Here is a 16,249-nt window from a genome sequence, read left to right as displayed (position 1 = left end):
CAGACAAAGTACAAACTATGGCAATAATGGTTTTCAAGCAAGGAAAACTAATAGGGATAATAGTGAACATGCAGAACAAAATTTAATACCCAAAAACGGAACTGACAACGATGATTTCAAAATGTGGTTATTAGAATATTTTAATTACTTGCTCTTCACGGAAAGAAAGCAAACTCATTTTGCATTCCCATCCGTCACGATCTAATGAAGCACGGATTATCGGCTGCTCGGAGTGACGAAAGTAAGGCGGCCCCTTTGTCGCAGCAGTGTTTTGTTCAACGAGCTACTATGTTCAATAGGCAGTAACTATACAGAACACTAGGTAGATGTCCCAATGGAGCAGGCTGCCTTAGCGAAGCAATGATTAGCATGAGGACATTTGGATCAACGGAATCAGTGATTGCCGCTGTGACGCGCTACCTGGCCTTTTCGAAATTTGGGCACACCGTTTTTTTTCTCACCAGGAATGGTAGCCAAAAGTTTTCTCACATTTGTTTTAACGTAAAGGGTCTTGCATGCAACTTATCTAATCGGCATGTTCCGAACTATCAAAAAGAGCAGTCTTGATTAAGACGCCCTCCGGCAGAAAGATGGCTTTTATTTTGGGAAGCATCATGGGGATGAAAGCCCAGTTTTTTTCATGCATGTTTTCACTTATATTCCCCATAAAGGGCACTTCGCCCCAGTTTTGGACTGAGAATGTCGTGGAAAATTTCGGAACCGGTTGTGTGTAATAACGAGGGAGGTGAACATCCACCTTCCCAATGGGCACTGAAACTTCATTGGACGTCCGCAGGACGTCTCAGACGTCCCCAGGACGTCCAAGGCAATTTGTGTCCATTGGGAAAATTTAACTAAAAAGGGCCGGGGGTAGTGCCTCGGCTGACGTCACGAGAGCGCATACCCTGCAGGGGTGGTACTGTGACCGCTTCCGCGGCACTACCATTAAGTGCTAACGGGAATAGTAAGATTTAGTACATGGAATATTCAGAACGGACAAAAACTACATACTAATGTACACCGGTTACCAGAAAGTGTTAACATGCAGTGAATGAGACACCGCCACAGGTCTGCTTGTGCAATTCCTTGCCCTAAAGTGTTGTCGCCTTGTTATCATACAATCCAGATAACGCAAAGACATCCCGATTATGACTTCAGGATGGCCACGAGAGGATTTTCAAATATCCTCAGGTTGTCCCTAAATTGTCCTCAAGCAGTCCAACTTGGATCCATTTGTCCGTCCGTTGCGCATATTGGAGATGTCCTGAGGATCATGTCCGGGGATGTTTTCCGTACTTCTTCAGGATTTGTATCAATATCATTTTTCATGATAGTGCTGTATTCGAAGATAATGTAAGAGAAGCTATCCGGAATAAACACGAAGAGGCACAGCACGGATTTACCATGCCCAGGTCCCCAGGTCTGCGGAGTTGAATTCTGCTGCCTGAAAGTAAAAGACGAGCGGTCCAAAAATATTAAGCAGTCCAACACCACAAGAAACGTGCGATATATAAGACCAGGTGTAAAGCAAAAATATTTTAAGATATCTTCTCAAGGCATATAAGTTTAGGGTCACAGTGGTTAAGTTCATTACATTACTGTTGTACAAACACGTCGTTTAGTAAACACGCAGTTTTTAATTAATCAGAGCCGAGTGCGAGAGATAACGCTGGTTTGACCTCTGTTTAATACAATAATGTGATGCGATAGGTCAGTTGTGGGGAATTTGAGGAATTTTCATCCTCGAGTCGTCCAACAGAGTACAAACTTAGGAGTCAGCCAGGAGGGCCTCCCACTGCTCTAGACTAGGGCTATTTACCTTTGGTAGTAAAGGGCTTTTTTCGCAGCCCCAGGTGGCGTGGTACGTTGTGGCGTAGCCCCCACACCACACGCACTCAGCTTATGCTGGTGACGAGGGCCAAGGCAGCGGCGGAGGCCAACGGTATCCTGGACTAGGGAAGACCGACCACTGTAGCTCCACATCTATCTATCCCCATCCCCCTACTCCCTAATTCTTCCTTTTGAAAAAAAAAATAAAAATAAATGTTTTTACTACTACTACTACAAACTTAGGACATCCTCATGAGGATATTTAGTCATCGATGCACTCAGAATGTACCCAGAATGTCCTGTTCGCAACGAGGACGTTCTGGCTATTTGAGGACGTCCTCAGGATGTTTGGTGTTATTTGGGAAGGTATCAATAATCAGAGGTTGCCCGCATCTCGCTAACTCAGAGCAGTTGTATGCCAAAGGTGTATATTAATCACGGTAATTTTTCATTCTTTTTCCTCGACTCCTGCAGCGGACACCATGGACAAATCAAAGCAACAAGCCACAATCCACAAGGTCCGAGAGCTCCAGTTGGAGGCGGTCCAGATGGAGGAACACTATGACGTCATCAAAGAGATCGGCTCCGGAGACTACGGCAAGGTGGGTCGACGTCTCTGTATCGGTGCAGTTGAACCTCGTCATAACGAAGTTGAAGGGCTCGGTGATTACTTCGTTATATCCATTATTTCGTTATAACGAGCTATATGAATCTGATTTAGTTGGTTTATGTTTCCTTCATACTTTTACATCTTGGGTACTGGATAGCTGGGCAGTCGAACGCCAAGGACAGCCAGTAGACGCCGCGAGTACAAGAAAGTCGTGCACCTTGTGCTTCGCCCGCTGCTTGGTTGTGCGGCTTCTTAGTCTTGTTGGTAGAGTGAGATGAAGAACCAACTGAAGCATTGCATTGTGCGGTCTATGTGGCTACAGTAGTTCCTATGCGTGATCGTGGGCGCATGTATCTTGCTTTCCATCGGTGTTTCTTCGAGACTATGTGCTATCTCTGCAACTTTTGTGAATGTATGAACGCTACCAGCGGCGACATTAGTATAATTGCTGTAGAACTGGACAGCTAAAAGCGTAAATTATTAGACAGGAATTACCCTTATCTCATATGCGCCCGGGCTTGACGACTTATTGGCATTTCCGAACCACCGCGGTTGCGCAGTGGCTTTGGCGTTCGGCTGCTGATCCCAAGGTCCTGGGTTCGATCATAGCCGAGAATAAAGAACCGCAAGTGGTCTAAATTAATCTGGAGCCTCAATTTCTGGCTGTGTTAGGTTGGACTTTAAACGCGTTGCGTTAATCGTAGTTAGGCAGTCATTACAGGGAAGCCGCCGCTACGCGGTGAACTATCATCAGAGGCTTCCATTCGACCTGATGGAATCCCGCAACTGAAGGTTTTGGCTTACAGTGGATGCGTAGTCGCACACAAAACTGACGTGTGCTACATTCCTTGAGGACCGCGGACGCTGTTTACGAGGGCCCGTATTTCGTTAAGGATAACGTGGAACAGAGAGTGTCGGGAGACAAGAGGGATATGCATCCGTCATGACCTCACGGGAACGTAGACGCAGCACCTTGCACGGTAGCTGGACAGATCGCACAGAGGCCATTGACGTAGCTATTGGGCGTAGCCATGATAAAGCACTGAAATAGCCAGGTCTGCAACCGCCACGGCTCGGAAAGCCGATGAGAATACGCACGTGGTCGGATATAAGTTCAGCTTCTTTACCAGGCATTTGCGTAGGCGTGGTTGTTCGCTGGTGGTGATTATCGTTGTGGTAAAGACTTGGCAGCAGTACAGGAATTTGACAGAGAGAACAGTGTGTATATACGGGATGCTCCACCTAAGGCTTCACACTATTTTTAAAAATAGGCTTTCTGAGTTAGAAGAGCGTTTTTTTTTTCAAGACAGCATTGTCAGCGGTGTACGGCTTCAGAGTAGAGCTAAGACGTGCTAACTAGCTAGCTGGTTAACTAATATTGAATCCTAACTTTTCGACTGTTAGCGCAGTATGCTTTTTAATTATTGAGAGGCGTGTAGCCCACCGTAATTACTATCCATATCAGTTTTTAGAATTTCAAAAACGCTGTTACGCTCGACGCTGCGGCCAAACAAATTTGGGCTATTTCGACGAGTTGCGTGCACTAGAGAGGTCGCTTTGCCTGCAGTTGGGCCACAGCGCCGAGGGTGACAGCGTTTTCAAAATTCTAAAAACTGATATGGATAGTAATTACGAATTACGGTTGTCTACACACCTCTCAGTTATTAAGGAGCCTAACAGTAATAGCCAAGAAGTTAACTATTCAATATTAGTAACCAGCCTGCTAGTTGGCACCTGTCAGCTGTACTCTGAGGTACTACGCCGCTGACAATGCTGTGCCGAAAAAGCTGTCTTCTGGTTTGGGTTTACGGGGTTTAACGTCCCAAAGCGACTCAGGCTATGAGGGACGCCGTAGTGGAGGGCTCCGGAAATTTCGACCACCTGGGGTTCTTTAACGTGCACTGACATCGCACAGTACACGGGCCTCCAGAATTTCGCCTGCATCGCAATTCGGCCGCGGCGGCCGGGATCGAACGCGCGCTTTTGGGGTCAGCAGCCGAACACCATAACCACTGGGCCACCGCGGCGGGTAAAAAGCTGTCTTCTAAATCAAAAAGCCTATTTTTAAAAATTGCGTACAATCTTAGGTGATTTATCCTCTGTTGTGGCTACTATAGTGATGGCCATAAGGTGCCGGAGAGAGCTGAAGATATATATGATGGCATTACGTGAGTGATTTGAAGACAGTGTTGCTGGTGACGTAATGCCTGGGTTAGCAGTTAGGCATAGGCGGCAGTAAACACGGAAATAGTTGTCGGGGATGACCATGAGAGTATCATGTCCCAAGCTCAGATATCTCCAATGTGGACACGGCGACAGGTGTTGAAGGCAGGTGTGTGTGGTGCGCAGGTGGTGCTGGCGCGGCACCGCGAGACGGGCTCGCAGGTGGCGCTCAAGGCCGTGCCGCGTGCAACCACGACCCTAAGGGACTTCCTGATCGAGTTCCACTACAGCTACTTCCTGTCGCCGCACTCCAGCATCCTGGACACGTACGACGTCTGCTTCGAGACGCCCGAGCACTACTACTTCGCCCAGGAGGTGAGAGCTATACTACTGTCGCGTTCAATACATCCTCGGACGAAAATTTCCAATATTGGAAAATTGCAAGGTACTGACATGTAATTGTAAAGGGTAGTGGTCGAGTCTTCCGATCTGTAGACAAATCTTCCTTTTGAAGTTCTTATAGTCGGATACAACTTAAGTCTGCAGTGAAGCTCCGCCCACATTCAGCCTCCGCGCACAGAATTCCTCCACGACGAAAAAGTAGTGCACTGCTTAAATGTTTCTTGTTACCAAAACAAGAAGCTTATCAGAAGAAAAGATTAAGAGCTCTAGAATTTTGATACGGGAATTGTTTGATATATTGAAACATTAAAAGGCTGATTTCATTTACTGTTGCGATTGGCCAGCGGAGTAATACAGGACGCCTCGGACGGCGGCCGAGTGTTAGTAACTGGTGTTTTTTAAGTTTGTAGCCAAATCTTTCTTTTAAAGCTTTTCCATTGTTGGCATCTAGCAGTTAAGAGTGCCATAGAAAACCAATGGGGAAAGCTTTTGATTATAGCAGAAACGTTAATAGCAAAAGAATGCGCGTCTGCCGAGGAGAGCTCTGCGGATGTTTTGATGGTTATAGTGAAATATTACAATATGCTTACAAAATGCTTTTGTCCAGAAATGTTGGGTATGTTACATGCTACCACCGTAATCATCATTTACCCTTAAAGGCCAGGCTTGATGGGGATCATTGAGGTGTGGGGGGGGGGATATAAGGGGATCACGAATCACATAAAATATGAAACGCGCCGGTTAAATCACAAACATATCAAAACGATTATGCTTACACATTGCAGTAAATCAGAGTGCATGTTAATGGAGTTAGAGCAAAAATGTCTATTAATTATTAATGACTGTGTTGCGGCACTGGGAACCACGTTACCAGAAATTATTATTTATTTGTACTTTGAGTATGGTCGCATAGCTGCTCATGAACGCAAGGGAAGCGACTGCAGCATGAACGCGAATGTCTTCTCTAAGGTCGGGAATGACGCACATGCTAGTTTATGTTACATGCTCTAAAGAAATACCGCATCAGCGCGGGTGTAACCAGAAACCATTTCAACCGCTCAACTAGGGTAAAGACTAAGCGCTATGGACTCAAAATAGTGACATTAGAAATAGATCATTATTATCGGTGTTTGTGTGCGTGGTAGTATAGTTGTTCTAGGTCATGGCAAAACTCGTGCAGTCAATATTAAGGCGAAAGTCTTTAATGCCTCATCGTTGTCGACAGAAGGTTGTCAGCAGATGTGTCACGCTTTTCATTTGGTCGAAATGGCTATGACGTGAGTCAGACTGCGCGGATTCGAAGTAATGAGGTCACCCACGGATTCTTGACGCCCCCTTTTGTAGCCGACAACAACTAATAAAAAATAGTTGTCATCCTCTCCGACAGGGGCGTAAGGCGTCTGTCAGTGACCACATTACATACCTCATTACTGCGAACAGAGCCATGGATACAACCGAACTCATCGAAGCAGAGAGAGAGTCGTGCTAAAGAAGCAGTCAAAGTCGAAGTAGTTGTAATGTGTAGTCAAAGTGTGTAGTGAAATAAAGCACTAGTACAGCACAAAGTCTCGCAGTCAATGCCAAACACTTGCAGCACTTTAGAGAGCCAGAGTGCCCCCTGAATTTTTTTTATGCCTCGCTCCGGGGGAGCAATCGCTAGTAGAGTAATTGCAAGGCTAACCGCACCAGCAGCTAACAACAACTGAACTAAGCGTCAACTGCAAGCGGAACACCAATACATCAACATCATCAGTGCTGCTGGCGGACCGAATTTCCGCAGATGCAGACAAACTGAGACGCCTAAATTCGGTAGCGACATCAGGAACACAAACAAGCGGAACCAAACATGCCGTCAGCCAACATCAATAAGTGCTCGATGGACGGAGGTTTTATCATTCGCGAAACGCGAAGCCCACGGCGCGCTCAAAAATACCCCCCATCGATGTAAACCTAATATAGAGCACCGTTGACGAGACTACTATTTCCGAGCTGCTTTGCCCTATTTACTCAGCTATAAGGTGCGTTAATTATGGCTTCCCAGAAAAAGGCGCCCGGGAAAATAAGACAAAGTTGGAAAAGTAAATAGAACCGAAAATGAAAGTGGAGGCCCGAGCTGTCACTGTTAGGACTGGCAAGGTAGAGAGTAATTTACGAGCGTCTCGCAGAGCTAGGCGGCCTACTCGTTCCTCCCGTTTTTGTTTTTGTTTTCGCTCGTATGCAAGGAGAAAAGAAAGGTACAGCACGAGGCGAAGAAAGCAGTTTTCTCGTTTCCTGTGACTTCCTCACGCCGTGTTTCCCTCGGCGGTTGCGCGCGATGCCATTTCGCTAGGCCTTTTTCGTTGGGCCGACGAAAGGCCGGCGTCCTGCTCCGCGATTGCATCTGAAGCGGCGGTCCGTTGCGTCACGTATGCATGCTCGCGTTCCCGAGCTGACCGACTCCAAAATAGCGCCTCGGCTGTCCCCGCGTCTCCTTTCGGCTTGCACTGGTGAAGGATTCACACTGGCGGACTGAGTTTAGGCTGGACGCAATGCGCAGAGCGAGCGCGCTGTTCTTTCCCCACCCGACTTGTGATGATTACTGGCGAGGTTTTAACCAAACATAAGGGTTTGCACGCGCAGTGGTAAGATTCCGCTCGTAGAAAGTCGTTTTTCTTTAAACCGAGACCGGGCGCTTGTAAATCAAGGTTTGAGGGTGGCGAGAAGAATGAACAGCCCTTTGTTTTCGCAGGGGCACCAATGACCTCTGGGCTGTAGCCAGTCATAAGTCAGTACGTGTGGCATATTGTATTAGTTGCCGCGTGTGATGGCTCGCTAGACTTCTGTTTGAACAGTACCATGCAGTATTTGCGGGAAGTTTGTTGCAGCGAAGTTTTACAACGAGCTTAAACAGAGTAATGAACTCTGTCACTCTTTAACCACGTGGTACAAACAGTGGCTGGCTGGATGGGTCCAGTGTTCTTAACTCACTCACTCACTCACTCACTCACTCACTCACTCACTCACTCACTCACTCACTCACTCACTCACTCACTCACTCACTCACTCACTCACTCACTCACTCACTCACTCACTCACTCACTCACTCACTCACTCACTCACTCACTCACTCACTCACTTCTTTACTCGCTCACTCACTTCTTTACTCGCTCACTCACTTCTTTACTCGCTCACTCACTTCTCTACTCGCTCACTCACTTCTTTACTCGCTCGCTCGTTTCTTTACTCGCTCGTTTCTTTACTCGCTCGTTTCTTTACTCGCTCGTTTCTTTACTCGCTCGTTTCTTTACTCGCTCGTTTCTTCACTCACTCACTTCTTTACTCGCTCATTCACTTCTTTACTCGCTCATTCACTTCTTTACTCGCTCAGTCACTTCTTTACTCACTCACTCACTTCTTTACTCACTCACTCACTTCTTTACTCACTCACTCACTTCTTTACTCACTCATTCACTTCGTTCGTTCATTTCACTCATTCACTTAACAGTCATTTGCTTCATTAATTCACTCACTTCACTCAATAATTAACTCAATTCCAATAATTCTCTTCATTCACCTCACATCCCTAAATTCACATCACATCGCATCACTTAATTAGTTATTCCTTTTTATTTGTGACAGCAGTGCAGCGAGAGCTGATTTCATTTGACGCGGACAATCAGCCTACACCGCTGTTGCTAATATACTTTTCTCTATGACCCTGATCTGTGCTGCCTTATCGAAATGCTTGTTACTTTCTCCTTGGGGGTGCATATGCATTTAGTAGAAATATCCGAGTACCCACAATGCCAGGCACACACACACGCCCACACGCATGCGCACTAACACAGACAGACAGGCAGACTGATATACAGCGTTCTATCCGAAGAAAGCATTGCCCGCGGCCTACGATGCGAATGAAGGGGATTGAGAGGGAGAGGCCATTTGCCGTGTGCCATGAAATCCGTGCTACTTCTCCCAGGTGGCTCCTTACGGAGACCTGTGGCACGCCGTGGAGTACTACGGCGGCATCGACGAGCGCGACCTGAAGATCGTGCTCAGGCAGATCATCCCTGCCCTGGAGTTCATGCACAGCAAGGAGCTGGTGCACAGGGACGTCCGGGCAGAGAACATCCTCATCTTCAGCAAGGACTTCACCAAGGTACGCTAGGCGATGCACGGACAATGTCTGGTTCGCAGGTACAGCCGAGCCCTTATAAAATTGGTCTATGGACAGTTTATAGACTTCTTATTGACTCTATTACCTTGCTATATATATTTATTTTTGTCTATTCATAATCTATAGACTGTCTATAAACAAAAGTCTACTAAAAGTGTATGACCATAGAGCTATTTATTGTCTATAAACTCTGTATATCATTTGCATTGCCTATAGACTGGTTTGGTTGGTTTATTGGGGTTTAACGTCCCAAAGCAACTCAGGCTATGAGGGACGCCGTAGTGAAGGACTCCGGAAATTTCGACCACCTGGGGTTCTTTAACGTGCACTGACATCGCACAGCACACGGGCCTCTAGAATTTGGCCTCCATCGAAATTCAGCCTCCGCAGCCGGGATCGAACCCGCGTGTTTCTGGTCAGCAGCCGAGCACCATAACCACTAAGCCACCGTGGCGGCGCCTTATAAAAAGGGTTTATAAACAGTTTATAGACTTCTTATCGACCCTATTGCCTTGCTATAGATATTTCTTTTTGTCTATTCATAGTCTGCAGACTGTCTAGAAACAAAAGTCGGGTAAAATGTGTGGCCATAAAGCTATAGATTGTCTATAGACTCTCTCTATCATTTGCATTGCCTGTAGACTGTTATCTAGCATTTGTCTACAGAGACTCTATAGACTTTATGGACAGAAGTCTAAGGACAGTCTATAGACTTCTATAGACAGATTTTTTACACAGTTTACAGACTGTCTAAAAAATTTTTTGCAGGGCAGACCGCGTTCAAATCTTCCATTCGTTTCGGTCTTGTCCTCTGGAAACGAATGACAGTCGTGACAACTCGCCACCAGCTGCGAGTGAGCTCTGATGTAATCTATTCTCCGTGTTGCACGCTTTGTTGCTTAACACGAGCCTCGAGGAATTTGTCTTGGAGAGCATATTGTCCATAAGCGAGTAGAGGAATGTACTGAATCGAAATCACGGTATAGGAACTTCTTCCACGCGTCCGCATGTCAAAGCCCGTGTCACTAAGCCTTGAGAACTGCAAGTGCTTCAAGGCCGCTCTCTTTATTACAATCTTCATTCCTCCTGGTTTCAGGTGAAGCTGACCGACTTCGGTCTGACGAGAAAAGCGGGCACGCTGGTGAAGAAGCGGACGCGGTCACTGCCCACCTGTCCGCCCGAGATCTGGGAGGCGGTGCACCTCGAAGGCTACACCGTCGAGCTGGGCTCCGACGTCTGGCAGATCGGCATGCTCATCTTCTCCTCACTCACAGCCAGGTGATGGGCCAACTGCGGCTGCTGCATCTGCGAACTTGTCTACAATCACACTAACTAGTAGCGCGCCTATGCAGGATGATTACTTCAGGCAATGAATACAGTACTTGTGTAGTTGCAAACAATGCCTAAGGTAGCCTATTTCTTTGGGACTGTCCCGAGCTTCTTGACACGCATGTTTGCCAGGTAACGATGCGAGTCGCGATGTCAGTTCTTGTCAGCAGCGAAAGCTACACTGGTATAGCTGGGACGCATTTCTCCGTGAACCTCCGAATGACCTTGAAACGACCTTGGAATAAGTCATGGCTAGTGTTGCTATGCACATATACCTAACCATGTGTAGTCCACTTAGTGGACCATCTTTGACCTCGAACTTTGACATTGGCCTCTGATTTTTGACCTTGACCTTTGGCATTGAATTTTGACCTTGCGAGTTGTCGGCAGAGGCAGTAAGAAAGTCACCTGGTAATCGCGTTGTGTCACGTGATTCAATTCGCAGTTGTGACGTCAAGTGGTTTATATATAACCAGAGCTGTGCGCTTCATCTAACCTCGGATTCTAACATTCAGACTACGCAGTGGAGGACCACAATTGACTTTTTCTACCAATGAGAAACTCGCACGTCTAATTACTGCGTGTCCAAGATCGAAATCGCGGCTAACTACTTTACTGACCATCGATCAGTCTTTGTCTCTATCAAGCCAATAAATGAAGAAGAATAAGCGGCTGTGAAGTGGTGGGGAAAATTAAGAAACAATGAAAGATGTACTAAAGATAAACAATGTTTATTCATGCTTATGTAGCTTTCGCTGCGTGAAACTCGGCTAAGCAGAGTTGAACCGCTGCCTTTTTTCTTTCGCACTAAAGATGTTGATTGCAGCTTGGGCCCGAAAGTCGGAGACGTATCTAGGCCGCACGATCCATTTGTTGACATTCCATACGGACTTTAGTTTCAGTTCACTATTATAACATCTAACGACGTCATGCAACAAACATAATTATTACAGCCGAGGGTCCCACAGCCGCGGACAGTGTCCCAAGCTTTACTTATGGCTGTAATTAGCACCATTGTACATTAGCTTATGTTGTTATGTCCGCGGTTGGCTTGAAGAAAGAAGGTGTTCGCGAACATAAGAACTATTTATTAGAACTCGACTCAAGCGGTGCGCGCTGGCGGCCGCTCATCGGCGCGATCCGAAGTCATCGCCGTGTCCAGACACGGCTCGCCGGTGCAGAAAGGAGAGGGCTGGCGGGAAAGGAGGAAGGGAACGTCGAGAGGTTCGTCGGCCCTTCGTTCACACGCGCAACCCGAACCCAGCACCGCGGCGGGAATCGAGCACTGGCCGAGCTGTTCGTTTGTCCCCCGTCTACGCGTCTACGCGCAAGACACAACACTTATGTAAAACTGTTTCTCTACCATATAACTCTTCGTAACGTCCGAGGGCAGTACTTGGCTCTCTATGCGGAAGTTAGAGTAGTCCACCCGTGGAAAGCTTCTCTACATTTCCTTAAGCAAGTTCTCTTTTGGTCATGTTCTTTGTTTTTTTTTTCAGGGTGAATTCACTGTAATATTTTACTATAAACTCTGCATGTCAAACGGAGGAACCATGCAGAAGCACGCACAGAAGGAGTGCAATGGAATATCTTGACTAAAGTTTTTTTTTTTTTCAGGCACTATAAATTATAATTGATAATGTTCTTCGTGAAGCAAATAATAATACCATGGTGTTTCTACCTTATTTCTGCGTGGGAATCCATGTGATTTCACGCCTGTCGGTTTCTGTTCTAAGAGGATTCTGGTGTGGGCTAGTTGGTTCATACTTTAAGAAACAGATTAACGCAGTGCAACGGAACGAGGGCAGGAAGGAACACGAAACACAGGACGGGCGCTGTCCTGTGCTTCGTGTTCCTGTGTCCTGTGTTTCATGTTCCTGTGTTCTGTGTTTCGTGTTCCTTTTTGTCCTCCTTCCGAAGCTCTGTGTTAATCTGTTTCTTAAAATTGGCGTCCGTCACTGACCCTCCGCTGATCTTGCAGGTTCCCCTGGGAGAAAGCCGACATCACGGACAGCCGCTTCAACGAGTTCCTCGACTGGCAGAAGCGCAAGACTACGAGGACGCCGCGAGAGTTCAAGCGGTTCACGCCTAGACTGCTTCGCATGATGCGGCGACTAATGGAGCCCAAGCCCACCAAGAGGTACCCCGTTACCGAGGTCAACAAGTACTACGGCGACCGGTGGCTCATGGTTCGCTCTCCACGGACCTCGAAGGTCTCGGAGATCTGGGACGCTGCGACAGTGGCCGCCGTCACGGGCCAAGAGAAGAGACTCGGCGACGAACTGCTCACGGACTACGGAAAAGAACAGAGGATTCAGAACTGGATCATGTCCGGAGCCGAGGGTGAGGCTAAGGAGAGCCAATAGGGGCCCATTAATGGCCAGCTGACCGGGTGATGTCCGTGAAGATAACAAAAAAGCTGAGCTTCTGCGCGCAGATAAATTTGCTCAGGTGTGGATAGTAGAGCAAATAACGTACGGTAGAAGCTGCTATATCTTGACGGCTAGGGGACCTAGCGAAGGGTGAGGTGGTCAGAGTGGTCGGAAGACACTGAAGTCTGCGTGATACCCGGTGGCTCGTTCGGGTTTCAGAAATCAAGGAATACTGGAAACATGGAAAGTCGTCGGCATGTGTGAGACATGGCGAAGCCGAGGGAAACCAACCAATGAGGCACTGAAGCGAAGAACATGTGACACTTCGAAGCGCCGGTAATACAACGATAAAAGGGGCGAGCTCTATGTGTTCTCGGGTGGAAACTGTTCTTCGCCATAACAGGAGCGGGGATACCAGAGTGATCCAAGCGAGAACTCTAGGCCAACAGGCAACGAGGGGTGCTCTGTCGATGTCCGTCGAGTCTTCGGTGTATTACCTATGGGAGGATGGTGAGTAGTACCAAGAGGAGCCTGGGAGTACAGGTTACTCGTAGGCATCGGCAGGAGGACCCATGTCGTACAAAATGCTAGTCGTCCGAGAGCTTTTCTGAGAAGCAAGGTCACAACAGCTGCGCGTCAAGGGAAGAGGAAGAATCTAGTAGTACAACGACGAAGTGCTGGCGGACACTGAAGGTAACGTCCTTGGAACCAATGCACAGAATCTCTTGTCATGGCGACAACCAAAGATTGCAGTGTGAACGAGACACGTTGCTGACGTCATGGGTGGAGGCAAAATCTTGTGGACCGGTGTTGTCTGTAATAACTTTCAAGCAAGTGCAATGTGCTTTGCAGTGTCTTGCTCGTAGTACCTGGCCCAATGAAATGGCAAGCACAGGTGTGGCCAGTGCTCTCTGGATGTTGGAACTCCAGGCACCAAACAAGACACTAGACTATTCGCGCTTCACAAAGATTGAAAGACGGCACCCATTTTCACAGGACTGCAATCCCTGCTTGAAGTTGAAAGGGGCGGAACAGGCAGATAGCTGTGTGTCTGCCAGTAATTTGATTGTTACCTTCGAAGAGGAAGCGACGTTCGCACTTCGAAGAGTATATCGCGGCTGGGCTTCGAAACCATCGCAAGACGTCACCAGATCTGCCGTTCGTGTCTTAACGCGGTCGCCACCAACGGTATTGTGGAATCCCGGTGTTGCAGTTCCCGTTCGTCTTCCGATATACCCCAGGAGACTCTCTGAAATGCATCAGTGGCAGCACATCTACTGTTTCGCCGATGCTGGACAGAAAGGTTCCAAACGCAGAGGGGACTACAAACTCGCGACCACTGTCTGTGACGTGTCTGACTCCGTGTAGTGACGAGATATGTGAACCCTGCGGTGACTACAGATAAAAACAAGAGCCATGATAGTCTCCGCAAGTGAGTTCAACACAGTTTGCACTGCATCTGGGGCAGCTTGGTGTTGAAGCGTGAGCAGATAAAAAAAAAGGAAAGTTTTGCGTGGTAGAGACTTCTTCCGGAGGCCAGCGCAGTTGACGTGTTCTTAGCCAATACACGCCACAGTGAAGCCTACCCACAGTCCACCGCCCGTTGTGACGTACATCACCTGGACATGGCCCACCAGGTGTATCCGGCAAGTCGGACAGTGAGTGAGCCAATGCAGGCAACAATGTTGACGTGCGCCATGAACTGTCGCCAGTGCTACTGTCAGTCAACATGACTCTTGTGTGAGGTTGTTGTTTTGTAGCATGCTCGTGGGGTGGCGTCGCGTACGTCAGTGATTGAAATTCGAGTCACAAATGTAGTGAAGGGAGGTGTGCGGCTTCCACGCGATAGCATTCAGCCAAGTTATAATGCCACTGTACAGTGTTCAAAACAAGGCTGAGAGGAACTCTTGCATTGCTTTCTGCAAACAAGACGCGGCCTTAACGACAGTGACGGGCCGTTCTTGCAAAAAAAAAAATTGCGCGATTCAAGTCGATTCAATTACATAAGAGGAACGAAGGAAAATTGTCTCTAGCTTCAACAAAACCACGGTTAGATACCTTGATATTTGCGCACGCGTTAGAGGTGGTCGACATAGCTTTGGAGCGATGTTCTAAACTTTTGTCTTTCAGTATTTTCTCCGTACGAAAACTGCTCCTGGGTGTAGAAGAGATCTCAACAGCCTTTCTGCCACTGGCATTCAATCACGACTGTGTCCCCCAAGCCTTATTACGTGACACTACACCGTATGAGTCGAAAGTCTAACTCCTGGCGTTGAGTGTTGTCTTCGAGCCTAGGTTAATAAGTGACCCTTCAACGTCCGATAACACTGAGCACAGCCTTCTCTTTTATTCCAGCAACCTGCCTTGCAGTGACTCCTTAATTATTAGTTCCGTACAGTTATTGTCGTATGTATAAAGGCCGTGGTATGCGCTAGTCCGGTTACTGTTCGCTGTCTTCGGCTTCGGACTCTTGTCACGCCCTAACTAGTCTGCGTGCTATTCAGAGGCACCCTTAACCTCGTTGGCCTTAAAGGCTTACATAAAGAAAAGTTGTTGATGCAGGCGAATACCCCTATAGGGCTGCAGGGATGGCCGTTTCTGTTCAGATTTTTTTTCAACTTACTTGGAGCGTCCACGAATTCTGGATACATCTTTTCTTGCGGTCGCGGGCCGTTGCGGCGATGTGGACAAAACTTTTTTGATAACAGACGCTATCACGAGTGCGAATACTTGGTTCCCCCGGTTGGTCGCACAACGAGCGACACTCACAGATAAGCACCGAGTTTCTATTTCACTCTAAGATAGTAATTTTTATCCCGGATTTTGTGAACCAGGACGTTGAAGAGGAGGAGAGAGGTTCCGGAGGTGTCGAGGTGACGGAAGTTTGACGTGCTTCATTCAGTACAAACGAACGCAGACTGCCCCCGTGTCTGTCGCGCAAAAGCGCTAAATTTCTATTCCCAACCACAGAAGGGACAGAGCGTATTTTTTACCACGTCAACGTACCTCTCAAAGTTTTTTTGTCTGCCGCTTGGCTGCGAGGAGCCGTGACTCCAAAGACGCTCAGTTTGGAAGCCTACCAGGAACGCCATCAATGTCCACAGTCTCTTTCTGCATCAAAAATTCAGTGAAGCATCATCTCCGTAGCTTACACTAATATAATTTTTGTTATGGCACAGTGCTAAAAGAAGAAAAAAGAGCGTAAGGTATTCCGGAATCTCGTCAATTCGAACTTCCGGTTTATTAGAACTCATGCCTTGCTCCCCGGAAACATCGGGTGCGTATTAGGAAGAAATTTTACTTCAGAATGTTCCCTTCTTCTAAGGGTTGAAGATTCTCGCGACAAAAAGAATACCGTGGCCCGATAGAGCGCACAAGAAAAAAGCA

At 47.4% G+C, this 16,249-nt stretch overlaps 1 protein-coding gene across 1 annotated transcript in view; it reads left to right on the top strand.

The window, feature by feature from the left end:
• LOC149347939 (serine/threonine-protein kinase SBK1-like) overlaps positions 1-15,293 on the top strand; it is a 55,282-nt gene extending 39,989 nt beyond the window's left edge. Inside the window, exons 2-6 of the mRNA XM_089587781.1 lie at positions 2,305-2,432; positions 4,790-4,978; positions 8,964-9,143; positions 10,258-10,439; positions 12,472-15,293. Coding sequence (XP_089443907.1) covers positions 2,313-2,432; positions 4,790-4,978; positions 8,964-9,143; positions 10,258-10,439; positions 12,472-12,856 — 1,056 coding nt within the window. The 5' untranslated portion in view covers positions 2,305-2,312 and the 3' untranslated portion in view covers positions 12,857-15,293. The remainder of the gene's footprint in view (positions 1-2,304; positions 2,433-4,789; positions 4,979-8,963; positions 9,144-10,257; positions 10,440-12,471) is intronic.
• Positions 15,294-16,249: the final 956 nt, after the last annotated feature.

This window comes from Amblyomma mixtum, chromosome 4, assembly GCF_055824585.1.
Source record: "Amblyomma mixtum isolate Tamu chromosome 4, ASM5582458v1, whole genome shotgun sequence".
Classification (NCBI taxonomy): Eukaryota; Metazoa; Arthropoda; class Arachnida; order Ixodida; family Ixodidae; genus Amblyomma; species Amblyomma mixtum.
Note: the sequence above shows the minus strand (reverse complement) of the source record. Positions and strands in the feature narration are given on the sequence as shown.